The sequence below is a fragment of the Vespa velutina genome, chromosome 15 (assembly GCF_912470025.1).
Source record: "Vespa velutina chromosome 15, iVesVel2.1, whole genome shotgun sequence".
Lineage (NCBI taxonomy): Eukaryota > Metazoa > Arthropoda > Insecta > Hymenoptera > Vespidae > Vespa > Vespa velutina.
The window spans coordinates 1304566-1328926 of record NC_062202.1 but is presented as its reverse complement, the minus strand read 5'-3'; the positions used below and the strand labels follow the sequence as shown (position 1 = coordinate 1328926).

The 24361-nt window shown below is 35.4% G+C and overlaps 2 protein-coding genes across 6 annotated transcripts; one reads left to right on the top strand and one right to left on the bottom strand.

Moving 5' to 3' along the window:
* The first annotated feature begins 2628 nt into the window (after nt 1–2628).
* On the top strand, nt 2629–5812 carry LOC124954500 (basic proline-rich protein-like). Its single transcript, XM_047507536.1, has 3 exons — nt 2629–2646; nt 2732–3741; nt 4705–5812. The coding sequence occupies exons 1-3, from the start codon at nt 2629–2631 to the stop codon at nt 5810–5812; spliced, it is 2136 nt and encodes a 711-aa protein (XP_047363492.1).
* A 79-nt stretch (nt 5813–5891) lies between these two features.
* Nucleotides 5892–23242, bottom strand: LOC124954448. Of its 5 annotated transcripts, none has more exons than XM_047507416.1 (7): nt 22953–23242; nt 14986–15189; nt 10425–10673; nt 9844–9992; nt 9214–9761; nt 7363–9136; nt 5892–7140 (listed from the first exon to the last, which is right to left on the bottom strand). In XM_047507416.1, the coding sequence occupies exons 3-6, from the start codon at nt 10660–10662 to the stop codon at nt 7390–7392; spliced, it is 2682 nt and encodes an 893-aa protein (XP_047363372.1). In that variant the 5' UTR covers nt 10663–10673; nt 14986–15189; nt 22953–23242; the 3' UTR covers nt 5892–7140; nt 7363–7389. The 5 variants fall into 5 exon arrangements, with proteins under 5 accessions (XP_047363372.1, XP_047363369.1, XP_047363370.1 ...); XM_047507413.1 differs by having other exon boundaries at nt 7406–9136; XM_047507414.1 differs by lacking the exon at nt 14986–15189 and having other exon boundaries at nt 7406–9136.
* Between the last annotated feature and the right edge of the window lie 1119 nt (nt 23243–24361).

Here is a 24361-nt window from a genome sequence, read left to right as displayed (position 1 = left end):
GAAAGAAAGAAAGAAAGAGAAAAAAAAAAAAGGAAGAAAGTTGGACAATCATTTTTTATTTCCAATGCAAACAAGGAAATTTTTTGTTTTCCTCCTAATCAAAAACGTTCTGAACATTTGTCTTTTTTGCTTCGATCAATTTTTTTTTTCTTTTTTTTTCTTTTCTTTTTTTTTTTTTTTTTTTTTTAATAGCTTTTAATTTCCTTCTCATTTTCGTTTAAATTAAAAATAAATGAATAAATAAAAAAAGAGAGAAAAAAAAAAGGAAGAGTAATTTTGTGTTATCATTACAATCGTATAACTCTAAAAAGTTCGTCAGCCATTACTTTCTTAAATAAATTATCGAGAAAAGATAAAAGAAAATTCTTATTTTCTGATCTAATCGTCGAAAATCCCGTAAATTTCTTTTCCACTTCAGCGAGCAACATTTCTTATCAGTCTCGATTCCCTTTTTCTTTTTTATTTCTTTAAAAAGAAAAGAAAAAAAGAAAACTTTAAAAGAAAAAAGCTTTATTTTTCTTACCAAAAGATCTATAATATTTAAATAAGATCAACATTTCAATAATTCTAAAAATTTCAATTTCCCTTCCCTTCCCTTCTCTTCCCTTTCCTTCCTCAAACACTCCAATAAGAATAATAAAGATCGATAGTCCCATTTAAGAGGTCAAGAAATGTTAATTCAAAGGAAATCGAAGTACTCGATTCTCTTTACGTCGTCCTTTATCGTGAACGGCCTTGCCCCTTTGCAAAAGAAAGTTCTATTTCCTTGGAAGATATAAGAAATTCTTGGCAAATGTACGACTGCGGATTCGATTTGTATGCAGAAGGGAAAATGCAACAACGTCCACTAGCATTTCTATCCTACGGTGAAATAAATGGTAGAAGAAAATTTCAACGATTACGTAAGGACTCTCTATTATATAATCTACTAATACTTCCCCGTTATTCGATCGAATCGAAATATATATGAGTGAAAATAATTCACATATGTATATCTGACGTGTCAATGCATGCATGCATGCATGCATGCATACATACAAATGTATATATACATAGATCATATACTTTTTAAAATCTAATCTCCGTATTGCAATTCAACCTTCGACTCGTCGTAAAGCTGTTAATCCTACTATTTGTGGGATCCATCACGTTGATAGATTAACGATACACACACACACACACACACACACACACACATAAACCAAACATACGAATTTTCTAATATCGACCATTTGATAATCGATATACCAAGAGAGCGTAAATCGATGAGGGAAGCCAGACGGTGAGAGGGTGAGTGAGAGGGTGAGTGAGAGAGTGAAAGAGAGAGAGAGGAGAGAGAGAAAAAAAAAGAAAAAGAAAAATCAATTCTCTTCGTTCGTCTAAGCAACTTAAAAGATCCAGTTAGTATTCAGTCCGATTCATCCATAAAGTTTGCTTAACTGCACGTAGCTGCACGTCTGAAACGCGCTTTGATGTTTCTTCGCGAAACATGAATTTTGTAATACGCGAGAGTTAACCGCAAAAGTTGTTTCTATTTTTTTTTTTTTTCTTTTTTACGAAAGGATCAACAGGATCCTTCGAATTTTTGAAGAAAAATATTTGAATAAAACAAAGACTAATTTCGAACGTTTCTATCCAAACGTTTCAAGATAATTTTGCGGATATAATGATATCATTAAGAGAGTAACTTAATTAAGTTACTATCCCCAAAATACATGCATGAATACCAAAGTACTCCCCTGTCACTTTCTTGTCATCTTAGAAACGTCCTACACTTAAGAATGATTAGATAAATTTTATGAAGAGTAGATAGAGATCATTCGTGTCAAATCATAGTTATAATTACAATTGTCAAGTTTGAATAAAAATTGTCAGTAAAATTGGGACAAATTATGATTTAAAAAAAAAGAAATAAATAAATAAAAAAAATTGTACCACGTAAATTAGTGATTATTATCTTTGAAATTTCACTTATCTCGAGGTTAAAGACCGCGATGTACGCAGTCATAATGCCTTTACGCAAAACTAACTCCACAATGTCGTGCTTGAAAGTTATTAAACTATTGCATAGTGAATGGAGCGTGACAAAGCAATACGATTCGGTCATCATCTTCGAATATAATGGTACGACCAAAGACGCGAGTAAACTCTTCGTTATTTACTCGCATCTTATTGAGAAATTGTGTAAAATGATGTGATGTATATGTCATAACATTTAACGACGATTTTAATATCCAACATATCGCTTATCTCACAACACCGTGCTAACGAAATCATAATTCTCACTCTCTCTGTTATTCTGTTTCTCTTTTGCCCTATTACAGTTACCTCATAACTAGATGTTCTTATCCAACAGAATGGATGGCGAAATAAAAGTTCAACATCATATTACCCAAATTTTGCGATTTAGAAAGAAGTCCAAAGTTCTAGTCACGCCTAACCGTAATAGTAAACACATTCTAGCAATTTCAGCATCTCAGTACTGCTCTTAAGTATAATAAGAAATGTAATAGAATGTCATTAAACTCGTCGACTTCAAGGAAATGCATCATGAGCGGATCTTACAAACCGGCTTCTCTATAAAAGCCCTCGTCTCTTTGTTTCATCCGTTATACGCTCCAAGTGATTATGCAGCCATTACAATGGGTAAGTTCAAAATTACGTCGTCGATATGTGTTACTTTCTAGAAAAAAAAAAAACCCCTATTCACGGTAACTTGTTTTACGCGCAGTTGAAAATACTACTCTTGCTGAATTATGGCGCTGGGCGACAAGTGCGGCTTGGACGACAAGCCGGATATAACTATCAAAGGCCGAGAGTACCGTTCTTCTTACCGACTGAGAATGTCGGTTCGAACGTACCTGCCTATCCCTCACAACGTTACAACTATCCAACTTATCCTACTTATAATTATCCTGCTCCTTATCGACCTTTTCAACCAGCTCTTCCATCTTATCCATCTCCTCAACCACCACCTTCTTATCCATCGCCTCAACCACCACCTTCTTATCCGTCTCCTCAGCCACTACCTTCTTATCCATCACCGCAGCCACAACCTTCTTATCCATCACCACAGCCACAACCTTCTTATCCTTCTCCTCAGCCACCTCCTTCATATCCATCTCCACGGCCACCACCTCCTTCATATCCATCTCCGCGGCCACCACCTCCTTCGTATCCATCCCCACGACCACCACCTCCTTCGTATCCATCTCCCCGACCTCTACCACCATCCTATACATCTCCACAACCACCACCTCAAACACAAGAAGTTATAGTAATATCTTCAACTCCATATCCTGCATCACGCCAGCCAACGCCATCACCTGCACCTTTTCCTCAACCATCTTATCCTCCATCGCGACCTCCTCCAAGACTTCCACCTCCTCCCCTTTCACCTCCACCAACCCAATCTCCTTATCCACCTAGTCCAACACCAATCCCCTATACTCCTTCAAGCCCACCATTATTACCATCTCCATCTTATTCACCTTCGCCCACAACACCTACCCCTTATCCACCATCAGGCCCTCCTTCGAGACCATCATCACCTTCATTTTCTTATCCACCATCATATACTCCGTCGACTCTACCACCGATAACAACTCCTTTTCCACCATCATACCCTTCGACGCGGCCTTCACTACCTCCAACTGGATATCCTCCATCGAGACCACCGCCAACTCCAATTCCTTATCCTCCTACTGGACCGCCACCGCCTCCTCCACCTCCACCGCCACCGCCACCACCTCCTCCACCACCACCACCACCGCCTCCTCCACCACCACCACCACCGCCTCCTCCACCGCCACCGCCACCGCCTCCACCACCGCCACCGCCACCACCTCCAGTATATTTACCACCAGCACAGCCACCACCACCGCCTCCTCCACCACCACCACCGCCTCCTCCGCCACCACCACCGCCTCCTCCGCCACCACCACCGCCTCCTCCGCCACCACCACCGCCTCCTCCGCCACCACCACCGCCTCCTCCGCCACCACCACCGCCTCCTCCGCCACCACCACCGCCTCCTCCGCCACCGCCACCGCCACCGCCTCCAGTATATTTACCACCAGCACAGCCACCACCACCGCCTCCTCCTCCGCCACCACCGCCACCACCGCCTCCTCCTCCTCCGCCACCACCGCCACCTCCTCCGCCACCACCGCCACCACCGCCTCCTCCTCCTCCGCCACCACCGCCTCCTCCTCCACCACCACCGCCTCCTCCTCCGCCACCACCGCCTCCTCCTCCGCCACCACCGCCTCCTCCTCCAGTATATTTGCCACCAGCATTTCCACCGCCTCCTCCTCCTCCGCCACCACCGCCTCCTCCTCCTCCGCCACCACCGCCTCCTCCTCCGCCACCACCGCCTCCTCCTCCTCCGCCACCACCGCCTCCTCCTCCTCCGCCACCACCGCCTCCGCCACCACCGCCTCCTCCTCCTCCGCCACCACCGCCTCCTCCTCCTCCGCCACCACCGCCGCCTCCTCCGCCATCACCACCACCATCTCCTCCAGTATATTTACCACCAGCACTGCCACCGTCACCGTCGCCTCCGTCATCATCTACTTATACTCCTGCCCAACGTCCTTTCCCTCCAGCGTCACAATCACGACGTCCTATTTCAGGACCAAAATATCTACCACCAAGTACTTCTCCACGACCAGCTTATAACCAACAAGTTTATACAACATCTAGGCCTGGTTCTACACCCGCACCAACATATTTACCTCCTTATGATCAAGGAAATAGCAGACAACCTGGTTTTAGTAGTCTTTCAGGAAGCGGCTCTTCCGCCTTTCCTTCATCTTTTGCGAATTCAGGAGTAGTGAAGCTAAGCGGTACCGCTACTTCGTCAAGCTCATTCAACATCGGCTTTCGAGGCACTCCATCGAATACTGCTTCAGCGAATGGAGCATATTATAATACTCAAAGTCCTTCTGCATTCACGTCAACCGGAACATTGTCGCAAGTCACAAAAATAACTGGACCTGCTGCTGCGCCAGCATCCTACAATGTTCCGGCTATTTCGAGTCCAGGAATTGGAGTACAAGACGCAAATTATCCAACATATGTTCAAGCACCTAGCCCAGCGTATTACCCTGCTCCTGCTCCTGCTCCAGCAGCACAACCAGCTCCAAATTTTCTTACAGCCACTTATCCTATTCAAGCACCACCTAATACTGCTTTGTCAGCAGCTTTCAATCCTGCACCGCCATTCCTGTCAAGTACACCTACTCTACCAGCTGTAAATTATGTTCAAAGTTCAGCTGTTCCAGGGGTCGTAGGACCTCCTGTTCAAATTTATTCTCCAGCTTCTACTGCTGTAGTTGCTCAGGCAGGCTATCCTAGTTATCAATCTGTTTCTCCAGCCCCTGGTGCTGTAAGTGCTCAGCCAGCCTATCCAAGTGTTTATCAATCTGTTGCTCCAGGTCCAGCATCAGCTCCAGCATTTATACCTAGTCCTGCCTTTCAAACAGTTCCTAGTCCTGCACAATCAACTTTTGTAAATCCACCAGCGCAAACCTACCTCGCAACAAACGTTCCCAGTTATCCTAGTTACCAGCAACCATCTCCAGCAGCACCAATGTACAATTATCAGCCGTCGATACCAGCGGTACAACAGCAACCATCGTTTTCTCCAGCAGTACAACAACAAACGTCGTTTTCTCCAGCAGTACAACAACAAACGTCGTTTGCTCCAGCAGTGCAACAACAAACATCGTTCGTTCCAACAGTGCAACAGCAACCATCGTTTGCTCCAGCCAATCCACCGTCAATCAGCTACATTCCACAAACGGGATGATAGATAACAATTAAAAATAATTCTAAACCAACCAACTACTAACTGTGATTGAAACAAGTAAAATACGTAACACAGTACGTACGTCTCTCAACAAAATCATTTTTTATTATTAAATACAATTTGTACGATATCAACTAATTCGACTACAATCGATATATCACAGCATTTTATCAGGTAGACATTCTAAATGTCAGTCTCGGTAGCTTAAAAATCTCTATATATTAGTACGACCAAAATTAGATTGTAAATAAGTACAAAGTAAGTCATCGGTATACCCTCGTCGAGATTATTAAAATGCGGCTCTGTTCTCTAGTTTAAACGAAAACTATGTTTCTATTAATGAAACATACGTTAAACTATGTATGAAAAAGTGCGTTATATTAATACGTCATAATCCAAAGTGTTAGCGCGTTATTTCTAACAGGAAATGACTACGTTAGATGTAATAATGATGACCTTATTTTTAACTTCCTATTGCTTCGAACGCACAAATGAACTATCATGTATTTTACATGATTCGAAGCCGCATAATGGAATAATAAAACATGTCTTGTGTTAATGATATGTATATATATATATATATATATGTATATATATATATATATATATATATATATGCACATGTATGTACATTTCTTATCACTTTACACGTATAATAATGCTGAATAAATTCATCAAGAAAGACAGAACTAGCAATCCATATGAATTAACTAAACGAATCCATGACTCCGGATATTTTTTCTTTGAGTATTTTTGCAAAACGATCATTTATGATAGACAAATAATGTCAAATAAATAAAATCGATCCAAGTAAATCATTGACAAAGAAAGCAATTAAATAGTATCACAAAATAAATCAAATAAGACAAATTTATAGCTACTCGAATTTTCTTAAATAACACATTTCTACACAAAACGATAGTAACGTGAATTGATATGAGAATAACCCAAAATGTTAAACACCAATTGTCACACCAATTGCATTAAAGAACAAGCTATGATATTCCTCGAATGTATTTGATAAGTAACGAAAGAAAAGAAAAACATCCTATGAGTTTTTTATACGTATATATACACACACACAGAAAACCTAAACTTTCTTTTAACAACACCTCCTATCGCAAATTGAATCACCTCGAATCTTAAATAATTAAGGGAACCTATCCGTTTTCGTTAATATTATCTAGAAAAATATAAATTATTTATATATATATATATATATATATATATATATAAAAATATTTTTTTTTCCTGTAGCACATCTTCATTCATATCCATTCTCCGTTAATTTACTTAAACAATCGCAAGACTTGGATTGAGTTATGTACCTAAAATAAAAAATAACTTCGTTAGAATCTATGCGATAAGAAAAAAAAAAAACAAAAAGAGAAAGAAAGAGAGAAGAAAAAAAAAATAGGGTAAGAACAAAATAAGAGGAAGCTTTTTAGAAGCATTAAAAGTCGCAGGAAAGAAAAAGAAAAGTTCTCGTCTGAACTGGAACGTTATCGATAAGGAAGAATGTTAATAAAGCAAAAAGCAGCGTAACTAACCCAAGATTACGTTAATATCTTGTTTTATCATTTGTAACACAACCGTTTATTCGTTGGATCCCTTCGTCCGATGCAGAGAATCATTTTGCCTGGTTTGGCATTCTTGAAAGTCTGAAGGGCCTTCGTGTGGGTTGCTCCGTCCATTGGTATGCCATTAATCGCTAAGATCTCATCACCGACCCTAAGTGTACCTTCCTCAGCTGCTTGACCACCTTCCATAATATCCTTTACGAAAATACCCATATAACCCTTCTTGCTATCGGATCCTCCGACGATCGAGAAACCAAGTTTCTTTATAGCTCCTTTTTCCAAGGTCACGGTTAACAAATCTTTCGAAAGGCTTGATACTCTTTTCGGATAACAAACTGGATGTGAAGTTCGTTTCTTGATAACTTGAAATTTCCTCATACCAGTCATCTTTCTCCCGTTATCGTCTCTCGTCTCGTTAATCAATAATTCACTTTTGGGTCGTTTTGTTGGAGCCTCTTCGTTCTTCGATCGATGATCATCTTGAGAAGATTCAACTTTGGATATGTTGGAAACTCCAGGATCAGATTTACTTTCTTGCAATGTCCACGCGTCAGAATCATTTCGAGGACGAGAAGGAACTCTCTCTAAATCAGCCCAAGTATCACCGATCTCTTCGCCAAATGCAAATGTTGGTTCTCTAGCGATTTGTAACTCAACGTTTCCTACACAATTACGTAAGGTGCTCCTAGCCTCGGTGATAGTCATCCCACGTAATCTGCGACCACAGACTCGGACGATCTCGTCGCCAATTCGAAATAATTTCGATTTAGCTGCTTCGCCGTTGGAATCTAACTTTGATATCACGTAAAACGGTCTGACAGCTTCCCGTCTCTCAACGGAGATACCAAGATTGCCCGATCTTTCAACGGTGAATTTCATAGTCTTCAATTCTCGACGTACTAAAGTTGATTTAGCTGGCGTTGAAGTTGTTATTGATCGAGGATTATCAGCAAAAACCATTCTCTTAACCTTATTGATTCTATTGATAGATTCGTCTGAAGATGTTTCAGCTTCCAAAGCAGAACGAGATCTTTTAGGACTATAATATTGAATCGGACTTTTCAGTAACAACGTCGACGAATTAATCTTCGTTGCTGGTGGACTGTCCTTACAAGGAGAGGAAGCATTATCGAGAAGAGTCAATACGCTACCACTTCCGAATTTTCGATTCCTTGAAGAAATTATAGGTTTCGTTTCTATCAATGAACTTTGAATGATCCTATTCGTCTGAGATACAGATGCAACGTTCTTCGAAGTCGTTGGAAATATTTTCGAGTATCGACTACTAGACTCCATCTTTGAATCGTTCCTATTAGAGTTATCGAAGAAATTTAATTTGGTGCACTGTTCATACTCCTCAAAAGTGTCTTCGTCGCAACTGTCAGTGTCATCGTCATGCTCGGACATGACCAAGGTCGATTCAGTCTTGTTAGAATCATTCAAGAAATGATGTGCCTCCACGATGGTATCGTTAGCATTCTCAGAATCTTCGGTATCCTTCGAAGATTCAACTTGATTGATAATAGGTGGCAATGATAGATCTATACCATGATAATCATCGGAAGTTATCGAGAAGCTACGAGGCTTTGTCATTCTCTGAGCACATTGTTCACTATCAGGAGAATCAGCACCTGCTCGTGTGCTATCGGAGTCGTAACCACTCTCGTCACAACCTAGACGAAGATTGCTCATAAGATCCTCCAAACCGGTCAAGGGACAAGATCTTTGTTGATCGTTCCTAAAACTAATGGTACAGATCACCAATAGAGATCGTGAATAATCATAATAAGCTGACAACGATTGATCAAATTTTTATCTTACCTATCCCGTTCATTGGTGTTACTGAAAAGATTTTTACTCTTCGCTCTACTAAGTGTACTCGTTTTCAATGAGACGTCACTCCTTCTGTTCATCCTAGACGTCGAGGATGAATATTCCGACGACGTATCCTTCGAACTACTAGCCTTCTCTAGCTTACTCAAAGTCTCCTTTACCAATGCTGTTCCCTCTTGAGTCTTTAACACCTGCTGATTCATGAGAATAAAGTCGATGACACGTTCCTGCTCCTGAAGATCGTGAATACTACGACTGAGTCGTCGCTGTTTTTCTTGAAGCAAAGTCCCCCTTAATCGTTCGTCGTTATTATTCTCAGACTTGACTTGAAACGTAGCTACGTTTTTAATGGCCCCATCGCTGAGAGCTTTCTCCATTGGATAATGGCTCTCCTCGTGGATCGTCACGTTTCTCGAGGTTGAATTCGAACTTAAAAAATTACTCCTCTCTGTCGACCGGAATAGATTCTTCAAGGATTCCACTCTGGAGACTCTTTTTGGCTTGGGGAATTCCGGAAAGGAATGTTCGTTCGAGCCCTAAATGAAAAAAAAATTCTCTTTAACGAGATTAAAGACTAATTGGACTGATAAAAATTAGCGACGTTCTTAAGTTAATTACATTTTCTTTTTCCTCCAAGCTATCTTCGTATCTCTTCCGATTTGGACTCCAACGACGTCTTCTACCCGAAACCGAAAGTAACTCCGAACTTTCCGATCTCTTCAATTGATCTAACCTTCGGCCTACTTTCCGACCCCATGTTGAAATACCTAGAAATTAATCGCGACTGTTACTTCGTCGTACTTTGAAACTTTCACTCTTTCCAGCTTCCTTCCCCTAAGATCTCATTAATATCTCTGATGTGATCTCTTTTTTAATATGGACTCCATTGAACTTCAAATGGACCTTAGTTTATTCATACTTTGTAATTGTATTTTTAATTACATCATTTATGAGATTACGTATTAAGTTATTATTACATAAAATAATCTTAATTATAATATTGCATAATAGAATAAAATTTTAATTGAACAAAAATTTATTTACTTAACATACTGATGATTATTATTATGCAATTTTTATAAATAAACAAAATTTTATTGAACATCTTTGATAAATACTTTTTAAATAATGTATGAAATATTTAATGAAATATTATTCATGAAATATCAAACGAATTGATAACAACAAATTATTGATACCTTTACGAGTTATCATGAATGATTGCCCAGGTACAGTTTTCTCAGACTCTCCGGGTTCTCCACCATCCCTATCGAGTCTCTTCGATGAATCTTTTTTATCAACAACCAAGGACTTTTCATTCTGCTCGATTGTAGTACCATTTCCAGTCACTGTCTCGGATGTTTCATCTTGGGATATCGGTGTAGCTGATACCAGCTGAGGACAGGTATCCGATGTTTGTCTTTTGAATAAACGCATTTTGACGTGTTCTGGAACGATAAAGCAAAGAAAACCAAACTTGATAAAACTGAAACTAATTCTGAATAAAAAGCAAAAGAAAAACAAAGATAAATAATGATTCCAATCTAATCCATGATTAGAACATCAGAACGTCATCAGACTCTAATTATTCCAGGCAAATTACGAAACAGAGCATAAGTTCGATGAAATCCTTATAAATGAAGAAACCGCAGGTGTATCAGTTCATCGATTCACTTCGATCTAAAGTGGCTCGTATTCGATCAAGATCGATAGACGATCACTTTCTCGACATTCCATCGACGTTTAGCAATTCAGCAGTGGTTAGCAGTAGCAGCACCAGCATCAGCACCATCACCAACAGCAGGAGCAACAGCTTCCTACGAGAGCTCCGCCTTCTCGATTGGAAGGGCAAAAAGAAGACTTTTCTCTTGCTACTCTCCATAGCAATCTTATCACTATAACACGCTTACCGGTTTCATGAGTTTCGTCCTATTTTCAAGTCGCCAAGAAGTCGGAGAAGGCAAAATGATGATCGTCTTTATTACTAAGTTAACTTAACAGGTATATACAACTTGATCTAACATTTGATCATAACTCTACCTTCTCTACATACAAACAAATAAAAAATAGTCCTATCTTGACTCGTCAAACTCCTCCGTCCTTTTCCCCTTCCCCTTCCCCTTCCCTTTCTCCTTCTCCGCCTCCTCCTCCTCTTTCGTGGCAATGTAAAAAAACGACTCCAAGTGATCTTACAGGCCAGGCAAACTGGTTGCCTGCCGGTAAGCAAGTCAGAATTAGACGTCCTTCCGAGCTCACCTTTCCTCTGTGATGTAACAACGTTCGCTTTACGGAGAACCCTAATGCATTCTCTCTTAATCCTTCCTTCCATTTACTTGTAACCTATTCGAAACTTGATTTCATATTTCTTTGAATACATATATATGTATATATATATATATTTTTTTTTTTTGATTAGATTTATTATACATGCAACATCCTATGTTTTTAACAGAATTTATAATATTCCAATAATTTTAATTTTATCGTATGATTTATTGTTAGTAGTATAATCATTTTCTATAAATCCGTATATCAATCTCAATAGGCTTTAGTTAGTTAGGCTCTTGTAGTTTTACAATCTGACAAAAAAATAGATCAGATTTTAAAATATAGATCTTAAAAATAATATTTATCTTTAAATCGATCTTTTGATATTTTTTAAGTTAGAAATTCTAAAGCATTTATCATTGTTTCAATTAATAACTTGACACACCCCGACACCCGGTATATCGGTGGCAATAGACTCTCGATCCAAGAAAGGAAAAGGAGAGAAAGAGAACGAACAGGGTGTGGAAGCTGAGGAAAAAGTACTACTCTCGTGCCCACGTAGGATATATACATATATATATATATACATACATATATACCTTGCAAACCATATAAGTGTATATCGCGAATATTCAAGAAATCTTATCGATAGCTCCAATCGTTTTCGATTTGTTGCGAAGCATTAAACTTGCGTGTAAAAAACTTATTCGTTTAGATCGACTTGCAACCATATTGCCCATACTTGCTACCATTTATGGCAATCTGCTTTATTTTATAAAACGAAAGAAAAGGAGTGTCCCCAAGTAGTAAATGAAGTGTAAAATCGCAGAAAACTTGATCTTACCGTATATATATATATATATACTAAAAACAAGACTATGATGATGCGTAGTCAATGATCAAGTTCATTGACTCCATTCTCATTTAAAGAATGCGTCAACATGGATCTATACTATATACTGATCTAATTAATGTTAATATATTATTATTAATTAATTATACGATATATCGATAATTACGATTTGATTTGAAAAAAGAATGTCATCATTATGGGATACATCACAAGGATTATTTCTTAATGAAAGAATCATATTCTTAATAAATATTTGCAATATTAATAATAAATAATATAAATAAATAAAGCATATAGAGGAAAAAGAAAATACATAAAATGTATTACCAATTCCAACTAAAAATTTAAATATGAAAGACCATAGACGTGATGGTATATATCGGACGAACAAAAAATAAAACAAAGAAATAAAGAAAAAAGGTTCACCCTACTTTTGAATCAATGTTCTCGCAAAAGATTATTAATTAAGTTTCATTGAAAATGTTCACATGTAAATCATGCAGGATATCCTGTGTAGAGTTGGTCGTGGTCAATATTTAACCGAAGTTTTACGATAGAAGCACAACATTCACAATCGAGTGGTATCAATTTACAAGAAGAAGGTGGATGCACCCTCGTTGTCTTTGAGAAAACGCAACGATTTGGAACGAAGCCAAAGCCATGATGTGCACCGACGATGGAGGGGAAATTTTAGGCGTCTTTAACTTCCCATTCATATGCTAGTTCTCCCTCCTCCGTCTTCTCCCATCACCCGATTTTTTCTTTCTCCATTTCATCGCTTCCATATTTTCTTTTCCTTTTTCTTTCTTTCTTTCTTTCTTTCTTTCTTTCTTTCTTTCTTTCTTTCCTTTTTTTTTCTTTAAACGCCTGCACTTCTTCTTCCAGAAATAAATGTAGCGCAGGATGTTCATCGTCTCTCATCGGCGGAAGTGCCCACTTCCGGTCGTTGCCTCGTTTCCGTCTTTTCCACGGTTTTCTTCTTTTTTCTTTCTTTTTTTTTTCTTTTCTTTTTTTTTTTCTTTCTTTAATATCTTTCACTCTTTGATGATACTCACGATCATTAGCAGTTCTAAGGCTTACTGACAAATTTTTTTTTAATTAATATTTCCATCAATATTTATAACTTTACATGCGCGTTTTGTTGAGATTTCTTCAAAAAAAAAAAAAAACAAAGAAAGAAAAAAGAGAAGGAGAAAAAAAAATAATCCTGAACCAAAGAAAAATCGATTTTTTTTAATAAAATTTATAACATAAATTTTATCCAACATTCAACGACAATAAATAATCTATTCCTTATACTGAATGTCAGAACCCGGATTGGCAGATATACGAGCTAATAAATTTGAAACTAATTTTTTTTAAGAAGATTGATCTTTCTTCTCTAATAGATATAATAATTCCATAGGAAATCATAATTCTGTATTAATCTACGATCAAGCTCGAAACGAATCCACCTACAAAAGCAAGCAACCCACGTAACTACCTTTGAGATTTGTATGATATTTTCGCTTCCACTAAAAGGCGACGAAAAAAAAAAAATATATATATATATATATAATGATAGAGAAAACATCAAAAAAGGATACAAAACGTAGAGAAAACTAATCTAAGGACTCCGTCTAGTTCGAGATAACGGTACGAGATCATGGGTGATGCGTTAGATGCATTACAGTTAACCTTCTTATTTTATTCGGTGATACTAATCGTTCTCCTATATTGTACATATACTTATTATACTTAAGCAAACACACGTATACGTGCACTGACATAGAAAAAAAAAAGAAAAAATAAAAAAAAAAAAAAAGAAGAACACGTGCAGACACGCTTTGAAAATATCTACACGTTGGAGGAACTCGTGCAAGCGTTCTCGTGTTCACGGCCGAACACGACTCTCTTATTAGAACAAGCCAAGAGAAGGAGAGACAAAGAGAGAGAGAGAGAGAGAGAGAGAGAGAGAGAGAGAGAGAGAGAGAGAGAGAGAGAGAGAGAGAGAGAAAGAGAGAGAGAGAGAGCAAGCTGACCGTAAAATGTAGGTGATCGGGTCTCGGTCTTTCTTGTGAACTTGGAGGAAAAAAAGTTAACCGAGTTGCTGCTACCTTCGAGTCACGCTACGTTTCTTTTCTTTTTTCTCTTCTTCTTTTTCTTCTTCTTATTTACTCTATCTTTTGCATCCTTGATTATTCTAATCACTCGTACGTGACCATATTTACGATTTAAATATCGATAGACGTCTAATCAAATGTGTCACACCTTGATGTGAGATATCTTAAATTTTTTTTTATTATCTATACAAGATTTTTTTATATATGTTTATTACCAGTATTAAAAAAAAAAAAATATATATATATATATATATATATATATATATTCTTAGAAATTAGTAATATTAAAAAAGATCGAAATTAAATGTATAAAAGAAATAATCTCTTTTTCTTTTCCATTTACATTTATACGAGTAAATCCACGCTATCAAAACAAATGTATTCAAACAAAATATTGTTAATAAAATAATTATTATATAAAAGATAATTATATCATAAAACTATATATATATATATATATATAAATAAAAAAAAAGAAACATATTACTACATTTAAAATGAATCGCAGGAATAAATTCGTAGAATATACATGTATACCTTAATATATTCTCCGAGCGAAGAACGACTGAATCGATTTTTTGACCAAATTGGTAAACTGGCTTGGACTCGACGAAAGATCCTTTCAAAAAGTTTCTCGAGGACGTACGTACATAAGAATTGGCCAAATGTATGTCAGACAAGTACTCGACACGCTCACGCTCGTGATTTTACTTTCTACGAGACATCGATCGATGAAGACCGCTAAAAGAGAAAGAGAGAAAAAAAAGTTTATGTATGAGAGAGAGAGAGAGAGAGAGAGAGAGAGAGAGAGAGAGAGAGAAAACAAATTTTTATGCGTTCGTCCTGGTCAAGTGTATGCACAACCTTAAAAGCATTTACGTTAACGAGATGCAATCGGTACAACGGTGCTAGCAAGACAAGAGGAAACAGCTAACATAAGTGAGAATTGTACGTAATGTTAACGATGTTTAGTCAAGTAACTATGTACGAATGTATACACGTAAAGAGTGCAGTTTAACGGTGCCTGCATTGAAATTTTCTCAGATGAACGTGCATTTACTCGCAACTTGCAAAGAGAATTCAAAATCGTTCTTATGAAAGAATCGATTTCTTCATATGAATTTTTTCAAAGACTCGATTGGTAACATATTAATTTGTATTCAGAACAATATTTTCATCGATAAGAATAATAAATGTTGTGAATAAAAATATTTTTTTTTTATCCATAACTTAAGTTCATAAAATAATATTATCAGTCATTAAGATGAAATGAAAGTAAACTTTGATAAGTATGAGATTGTAATCTAATTATAATAAAAAAAAAAAAAAAAAAAATTTCATAACATTTCATATAGAATATTATTCTGTATTTGTTTTTTATTTTCGTAATTTATAACAAAACTCGATTATTATTGACTATTATTTTTTTTTAACGTGATTATTTCTATATTTCTAGTTTTATCATAAGTATATACACATATTAATTTAATTATTATTATATATATATATATATATATTACTTTTTCCATATCTATATACTTAATTCAAATGATTATGATATTATTTAAATGTAAATTATTTATATGAACGTGATTATAATACAACTCTATTTATCATTGAGCTCATATACCTCGCAATATTTTTTTTTCTCCTTTCCACATAATCAATTTAATTGAAGATATATGTGGGTAATTCGTCGTACAAGCACATCGTATTTTAAAATAGCAGTCGGCGTTCACGCGTCGCACGAATCCCGGATGGTATTTGAGATTCCGCGTGGTAGGAATCGTAACGTTAAAGATTATTACCCTTCTGCTCTCAATCGCGTTAATTAGAGTTAATTAGCATTCACGGACGGGCAAACGCGTAGAGAGAGGAACGGTTGGCTCGCGATCTCGATTGGCCGCTGCTGCGTTTCCTCGATGAAAAGTGCGAGCCATGGACTTTGAAAAGCATTCCTGGAATTTGCAATGCCCAATGAAAAATCCTTTCCTCTCGAGCATCACGAGGAGTTCGATGCACCGATCCTGTTCGATCGAAAGCGTTATCACTCTTTCTCCGTTTCCTCCACTCTCTCAGATCAAATATCCTCACTTATAATAAAACGAGTCATAGTTATTTTAATGGAGCATGATCAAAAAAAAAAAAAAAAAAGAAGAAGGAAAAAGAAACAAAAATATATTTTTAATAGACTTGGATGCAACTCGTACGCTTTTAAATTACTTTTTTATTATCGATCGTGTCAAACTTAAATACGAATTAATGAAATATTCCCTCTTACATAGTAAAACTACAGAGAAAAAGAAAAAAAAAAAAAAGGAAAAAAAAGAACAGAAAAAGGAAACAAGAGTAAAGCCAACGATTAAGAAAATGCATTTTAATTTGATATTGATAAGAACATTTTAATTAAAATAACTTGCATGCAATTTGTAAGATTTAACGTACAGGTTAAATCTCGAATAAATAAGACTAATATTATATTTTTCGTTGGAGTTCCTTAAACCAGAAAATTCCATAGTCGAACTCACGCACCAGACGAATATATGCATCTTATAGTCTTTCGGTGTGCGAGGGAGGAAAAGAGGAACAATGCCGTTCGCAAGGAAGACCATGCTAAAGCGTGGGAGAATCGTATATACCGAGCAAAAGGCATATAATCTAGAAAAGAGTACTATCGAATGAGAGAAATAGAAAGAAAGAGAGAGAGAGAGAGAGAGAGAGAGAGAGAGAGAAAAAAAAAGAGGGTGGAAAAAAAACTCCAAAGGACAATCGACATCTGCTTCTGTGCAGCATTCGAAACCTTAACCAAGGGTTTTACGAGGGCGAGGGCAGGTTCCCATGGTCGGTAGGGCAGGTATATGCACCTATACATGTATGTGTTATGTATGTATATATATATATATATATATAAACCATAGAGGCTCTATCAGGTGCACCAGAGCCCTGACCCCTGGTCAAAGAGAAACCTCTCATAAACTTCATCTTATTCGTCGATTTTATCTTTATTCTCCACAAATAATAAATTTTCCTTTTTTGTTAATGACGATAAAATAAATATTTTTTCCAAATGTTTTCCTAAAAATATTCCGATTGTACACAATTTTCATAAAATCATTTCACCATTTCATTATTTCATTCGCACTATTTCATAAAATCGTATGATGAAATCATATGAAATTGAAACACTTGATGAAATCATTTAAATTCAATCGTTTGACGAAATAACATGATAAAATTGTTAAAATTGTTCGAATAAAAATGTTTTTGTCAAAGTTAATTTTAAGACAAAGACGATAAAGTTTTTCTCAAAGAATGAAGGAGATTCCACATCAAGTAATTAGCAAGGTGTCTTAATTGAGCTCATTAATAAAAAGTTTTGCTGAAGAGTATGAGAGAGATTTCTCGCTTACGATGCTGATGCCGTTGTGTTCTCAAAGTTTTCATGATGATTTATTAACGATCCAAGGCAATTGACCTGCTTCTCGATCATATAAGTCTCTTCTGTGTCGCATCGTACTAGATTTCGCGAAGGTATTATGTTTTACTAATGAGTATAGGCCGATTTAGCAAAGGCTTTTGCTTTAACGATTATTTCACACGAAAGTAATTAGTCGAGCGTTTGAATTAAGTAACGCTTTACGTTAATTTCCTAATCAACGAATCTTTTTCAAGATGAAATTCTTTTAACCGATGCGCTTCCACTTATCTTACAAAATCTTATTACGAAATTAGTAATACTCGTTATTTGTATTATCTGTTTCTTATACAACATATTACAATTGATTTTCTTTTTCTTTTTTTTTTTTTTTTTTTTTTTTTTTTTTTTTTTTTTTTTTTTATGGAATGATTAAACAAACTTATATAAATTACATGTTTATGTACTTAAAAAGAAACATTATTTAATAAAAAGAAATATTCTTCTTTTTATTTGAAACTTTTTACACATTTTAAAATAAAGACTTTCAAATTTCTTCTTTAACAATTACTAAAATCATAATTATTATTAAAAAAAAAAAAAAAAAAAAAAAAAAAGTGAAAGCTCTTATATGATTACTTATTAAAATCGAATAAACTAAAAACTGCTTTCAAAGATCTAGTAAAAATAGGTCGACAGTTGTAATGTTAACGATTTCTTAGAGAAAGTATCATAGACTGATGTTCGTAGTAAATTAATTGACAACGAGGAGGAGTACACACGAAAGGGCAGAATTTTCCCACGAAATTTCCAACCAGTCGAAGACGAATTCACCTTTCGAACGCATCGCTCGCAAATGACTAGCTAACGAAAATAAAGAGAGAAAAAAAAAAAAAAAAAAAAGTTGCCAGCTGTAAGAGAAGCTTTTATCGAGCCAACCGGAAATATGTCACATACCCTAACACACATAGAAATACATATATACATACATACACGTGGGTTATGAAAGTTGCACGTGGACATTTTACTTTTATAAAACTCGTCAATTTCCTGATACACGTATTCGAAAGAATCATCGACAAAGAAAAAGAAGAAGAAGAAGAGAAAAAAGAGCATGAAGAATCGTACGAAAGAAAAGAAAAAATGTAGACAGTGAAGAAGAGTCGAAAAATTATTTTCAAGGTGCGATAGCGTCGTAAAGAATATTTTTTATGAGGGACTCTCCTTCGATTTCATTCGCATTGGATTTTTATCGTCATGAATTATTTGAAATTGTAATTTTATAAGAAAGAGATGGACTAATAAACAAAAGGAAACAGGTATAATGATGAAGAAGAAGAAAAAAAAAAAGAAAAAAAAGAGAGATAGATTAATAAACAGAAAGAAAGAGTTAATGAATAGACGGAACGAGATAGACTAATAATAAAGAGTAAGAAAGAGTAATTAGGAGTAAGAATGGGATACAGTAATGAAGAGAAAGAAAGAGATACAGAGTAATGAATAAAAGTAGAGAAAGAAGGAATGATAGTAAGAGAGGAAAAGAGAAACAAGGACGAAGCAATATGAAAGGAATTGCAGAGAGAAGAAAAGAGAGGCAAGAAAGAAAGAAAGGAAGAAAGAGAAAGACGTAAAGCTGCGAGGCAGAGTTCGTTGGCCGATTGTCTACCTTTGCCATGAGCTTCTCTCTCTCTCTCTTTCTCTCTCTCTCTCTCTCTTTCTCTCGCTCTTTCTCTCGCTCTTTCTCTCGCTCTTTCTCTCTCTCGTTCTCTCTTTTCTTGCGGTCCATTTCGTTCGCTTTATTCACCACTATCCTTTGCCGTGGGTGTGAGTTTCTCTGTGAGAGTTTACGTATATGTGTGCTAAGAAAAGACGAAGAGAAGGGAGAGATAGATAGAGTGAGAGAAAGAGAAAGAGAGAAGGTATACAGGGCCTCCTTTCGTAGAGGGTGACGTCATCGATCGATAAAACGAGCAAGGAGCGCAGGTTGTCTCACGGATCCTCTCTCTCTCTCTCTTTCTCTTTCTCTTTCTCTCTCTCTCTCTCTCTCTCTGTTTTTCTCTCCCTTCGACTTTATAAGGAATCTTGTATAACCGACGCGTGATTCGTCCGGAGTTTGTACTCTTTCTCTCTGTCTCTTTCTCTCGCTTCCTCACTCGCTCACTCTTTTTTCGTATTATTATCGGAATCTCGTTTCACGATTATGTTCGTCGAATTAAAACACTACTACCATTTATCCTTTTCTACAGGTACCTAAGGAAAAGCTTAGATTTTTTAATATATTGCATTGAACGATCGGTACAAAGATTTTTCTAATCTCCGATGATTTTTTCTTGTCTAACGGTAGTCATTGTACTAATCTATATTAATAAGCAAATCTTTTAATTATGTATATTATATAAGGAAGAGTTGATTCAAAAAATATAATTTATATATATATATAAAATAAAAATTTACATTGTAACGAAATCATAATGATTCAATCCATAAGGTGAACGTAACCTGGTGCTCGTAGACACGTGCCTAACAAAAAATAATATATCGAAAATGAAATCGTCTCGATTATGGCCTCTCCACGAAGAAAAATACGCTCGCAAGCTGTCACGAAGCTAAACAACAGGGATGAATGAATGATTCGAAAAATACGCGGATCAAATATCGTAAACGCCCATGTGCTTTATGATCACTTTTATTATAAGTCCCGATCATGTTAATATTAATTTCTCGATAGAATAATCTTTCGTGATATATCCAAAATAAGATTGGATAAGTGTGGTCTCTATTCTCGAACGAAGGTGAATATACAGACAAACATTTCTATCGAATGTAAACAAAATCAAATGCGTTATCAACAGCATCAGTTAATTCTTAAAAGGTCAGCTACATTTATCACAAATTACAATTTCACAACTCTAATTTAATTTAATATTGAATAAAAATTATTTCGATTCGATTTATTCGAATAGGAGACAAATTATTTTTCTAATGATATTTATCATGAAACTTTACAAAATTTCTCTTTCTAATCGAAAGTTTTTAACGCATAAATCACTGCAAACATTTGTATTATCTGGATATTTATTGTACATGTGTCCAGAGTATTACATAGGTATAATGAGTTAATGATAAAAATAAATCTTAGTTTCGGGCAATAATGTTCAGGTAAAAGTAATCTTTCAGGTAAAGATCGTAAATATACTTAAAGTACTTTACGTAGAGATACTAAATTATATACGGCTGTAAAATATGTTTCATTCGTTACGTTTAAATCCCTTCATCAATTTTTCTTAGACATTTTTCCTAACCAAAAAGTTTCTTTTAACACTAAAAAGAAATTTAATAAAATTAAATAAATGAATAAATTCTTTTGGAATTAATAATTTTTTTAACTTACAACCAAATAAAATCAAGGCAAAGTTCATTGTTCGTAAAAATACAAAAAATTGAATACAAATTTACCGAATGATTTTTTTTTTTTTTTTTTTGTAAATCAATGTCGATTCCTTAAAGGAAAAATATTTGAATTTCCAATAAGGTCGTTAAAATCTTCTTACTTGGAAGAGATTAGCCCGAAGGAGACTTTCTGAACGGACAACTTTTACATTGTAAGGACGTGCCAACGGAGAAAATCAAGATATTTTTGAGGTCAGTCATTTTTCGTTATGACAACGAACGTAATGACGGATTCGCCCCATCGAATTTTGACTTATCTTATCACAGTTAGTTACAATGTAATTAGTACGACGAATTTACTAATTACACGTATAATGATGGACAGGAATTTGTTCTTTATATTCATGTATATTGCTTATGTTCGTTTCAACATCAACAATCCTTTGGCAACCTCATGCTATTTAAAAATAATTAAACACGATTAAGATAAATTTACACTGTGACGTAAATTTCATTAAAAATTTTTGAGCATATGTCAGTAATATTTCTCATGTAAATTATTTAAATATTCTCTAAATATATTAGTTAACGCTCTATAAAACAAACGTTTGATAGAAAATTAGCTCGTTACATTGTAATTACAATTTAACAGAGTTTGTACTAATTAGATAATTATGCGAAGAGAAATAGAAAAAAGAGAGAGAGAGAGAGAGAGAGAGAGAGAGAGAGAGAGCTCTCTATACAGCTTATAAAAAGTCCTTAAACACATTACTTCTTGATGTAGGAATGTTGTATTAACTGTGACTACCATAACGAAAATTATACGAATGAAATGATAATCAATGGACGAAGAAAAAAACAAAACAAAACAAAACAAAACAAAACAAGTGAATGTCGTTGCAGATATTAACAGAAAAAAAATAAATAAAAATAAGAATAAAAGAAGGAAAAGAGAAGTCGTAACAAAGAAAAGTTGGTCGGTAGAAGGCTGACTTCGCGCGTGGCAACCACGCTCTTGCCATGAAACAAAGGTTAGAGCCGCGAGTTCCTCGTAAATCCTCGGCATCTCGAACTTCTTCTTACGTTCACCTCGGAACAAGGCTCTCGAGCGAAGTTGTAAAATCGAGAGAAAAACAAAAAACAAAAAAAATCAATGGACACGTCGACTGCGCTCGTAAAAAAAAAAAAAAAGAATGAACTATCTAAAAAGACTAGAAAACTATCTTCCTTTTTTTTTTTTTTCTGTCTTTAATAACAACGCTAATAACTAACCCGAGTTAAGCTGAACATACGTCGATTAAAAAAATTATGAAAATAATCACAAATTAATCATAGATCTTCATTAACAGAAAAAAAAAAATATATATATATATACATCATCAATAAGAACTATACTTCACATCGACGTAATTTATATACCGAAATAACAAATAAGAAAAAAAAAAGATCAACTAATAATAATAAATATTATTTTACAATTTTTCAGCGATATTACAAAATCGAGAGAGAAAGAGAGAGAGACAGAGAGAGAGAGAGAGAGAGAGAGAGAAAAAGAGAGAGAGAGAGAGAGAGGGAGGGAGAGAGAAATATATATATATATATAATATCAGTCTTAAAGATAAACGTTTCGTCTAATAAATCGATAAATCAATCATAACATGTTATCCTAAGATCTAAATCCAAAATATATGACACTCACCTTCGACTTCGGGGTCGAAAGAATCCTTGAGGGGTCTCGACGAGAATTAACGCATGCTCCGATCTAAATCTAAACTCTCTTTTTATTTTTCTTTTCGACAATAAGAACGATCTCTAGTCGCACAGTTAAAATAAACGTTATCCAAATAACAAATGATCTAACCAAGCTAAAGATCGAGGATCAATTAATCGTTCAGTATTTCGTTGGAATTAAGTACGTAAGAACGATCCGAAGCGCGCCACGACTTCGTCGAAACTGCTGAATCGAAGGAACTCGACCGGCCACGACGGCGCTGCTAGCAACATCGCGCACGTGTGTCCAAGTGATGTTTAAGTGGGGGAAATGCATGGGATAGTCCCAACCCTCCCTTCCTTCTTCTCCTTCTTTGCTATTTATATTTCTTGTGAATTGTTTTTCTCTCACTTTTTATTATTTTTTTTTTCCTCTCCCTCTCTTTTCCTTGTCCTCGAGAAGTTCTTCTTTTTGCAACTTTCTCGAAAATCTACTTTCTAATTATTATTTCGAAGAAATTATTTTCACGTCGTTCGCAAGAGAAAAAAGAAAAAAAAGAAAAAAAGGAAAAAAAAAATAAATGAACACGAAAATATCTAATAGCCAAAATAGTTTTCATCTGTAGACGCGTTATCAATTAGTTTTCCTTTTTCGTGTCCTTGACTGGATATCCTGATGAAATTATTCTGGGATTTGGACCGTGAAACTGCACGCTTTCTTCATCTAAGGCTGATTAATCTAAGATGCAATGAAGTCTTCATTAAATATTGTTATATATTATGTTTATTAGATTTTCTATGAACAAGATATATAACTATGAGTTTTAAGATAATTATATAATAAAGTATAATCTGAATCGACGAGGATGAGTTAATTCTTTATGAAAATGTGATTGTTTTAATAAGAAAAAAAAAAAAAAAAAAAAAAAAAATAAATAAATAAATAAATCATTTGGTTACTTATGTCATATATCAAACTCACGTTTTCTTCGTAAATCTTTCGTTACGTTATAAATTTTACTTTGTTATTTTAAAACGTAACGTTGTTATAATTATCAAATAAACATCTAATATATATATATTAGATATGAAAAAAGTTGATTCAGTAATATTGATTTTTTTAATGAATTAATTTCTAAAATAAATGACAATATACTTGGATAAAACTTCGTTTGATTTTTTACGATAATCCATAAATAAAAATTTCATACATTTACATTGGGACCAATCTAAAATTCTTCTCGGTTAACAGGACGTAAAAATGAAATAGGAAATCGTTTGTGAAGAAAATCGACGACATGATTTGATTCGATTGGCCAAGTCAACGTAGTCTATTGGTACTGGGACTACTCTAGCGCGAAAGAAGAAGATGAAGAAAAGGATGGAACAGGTTCTACA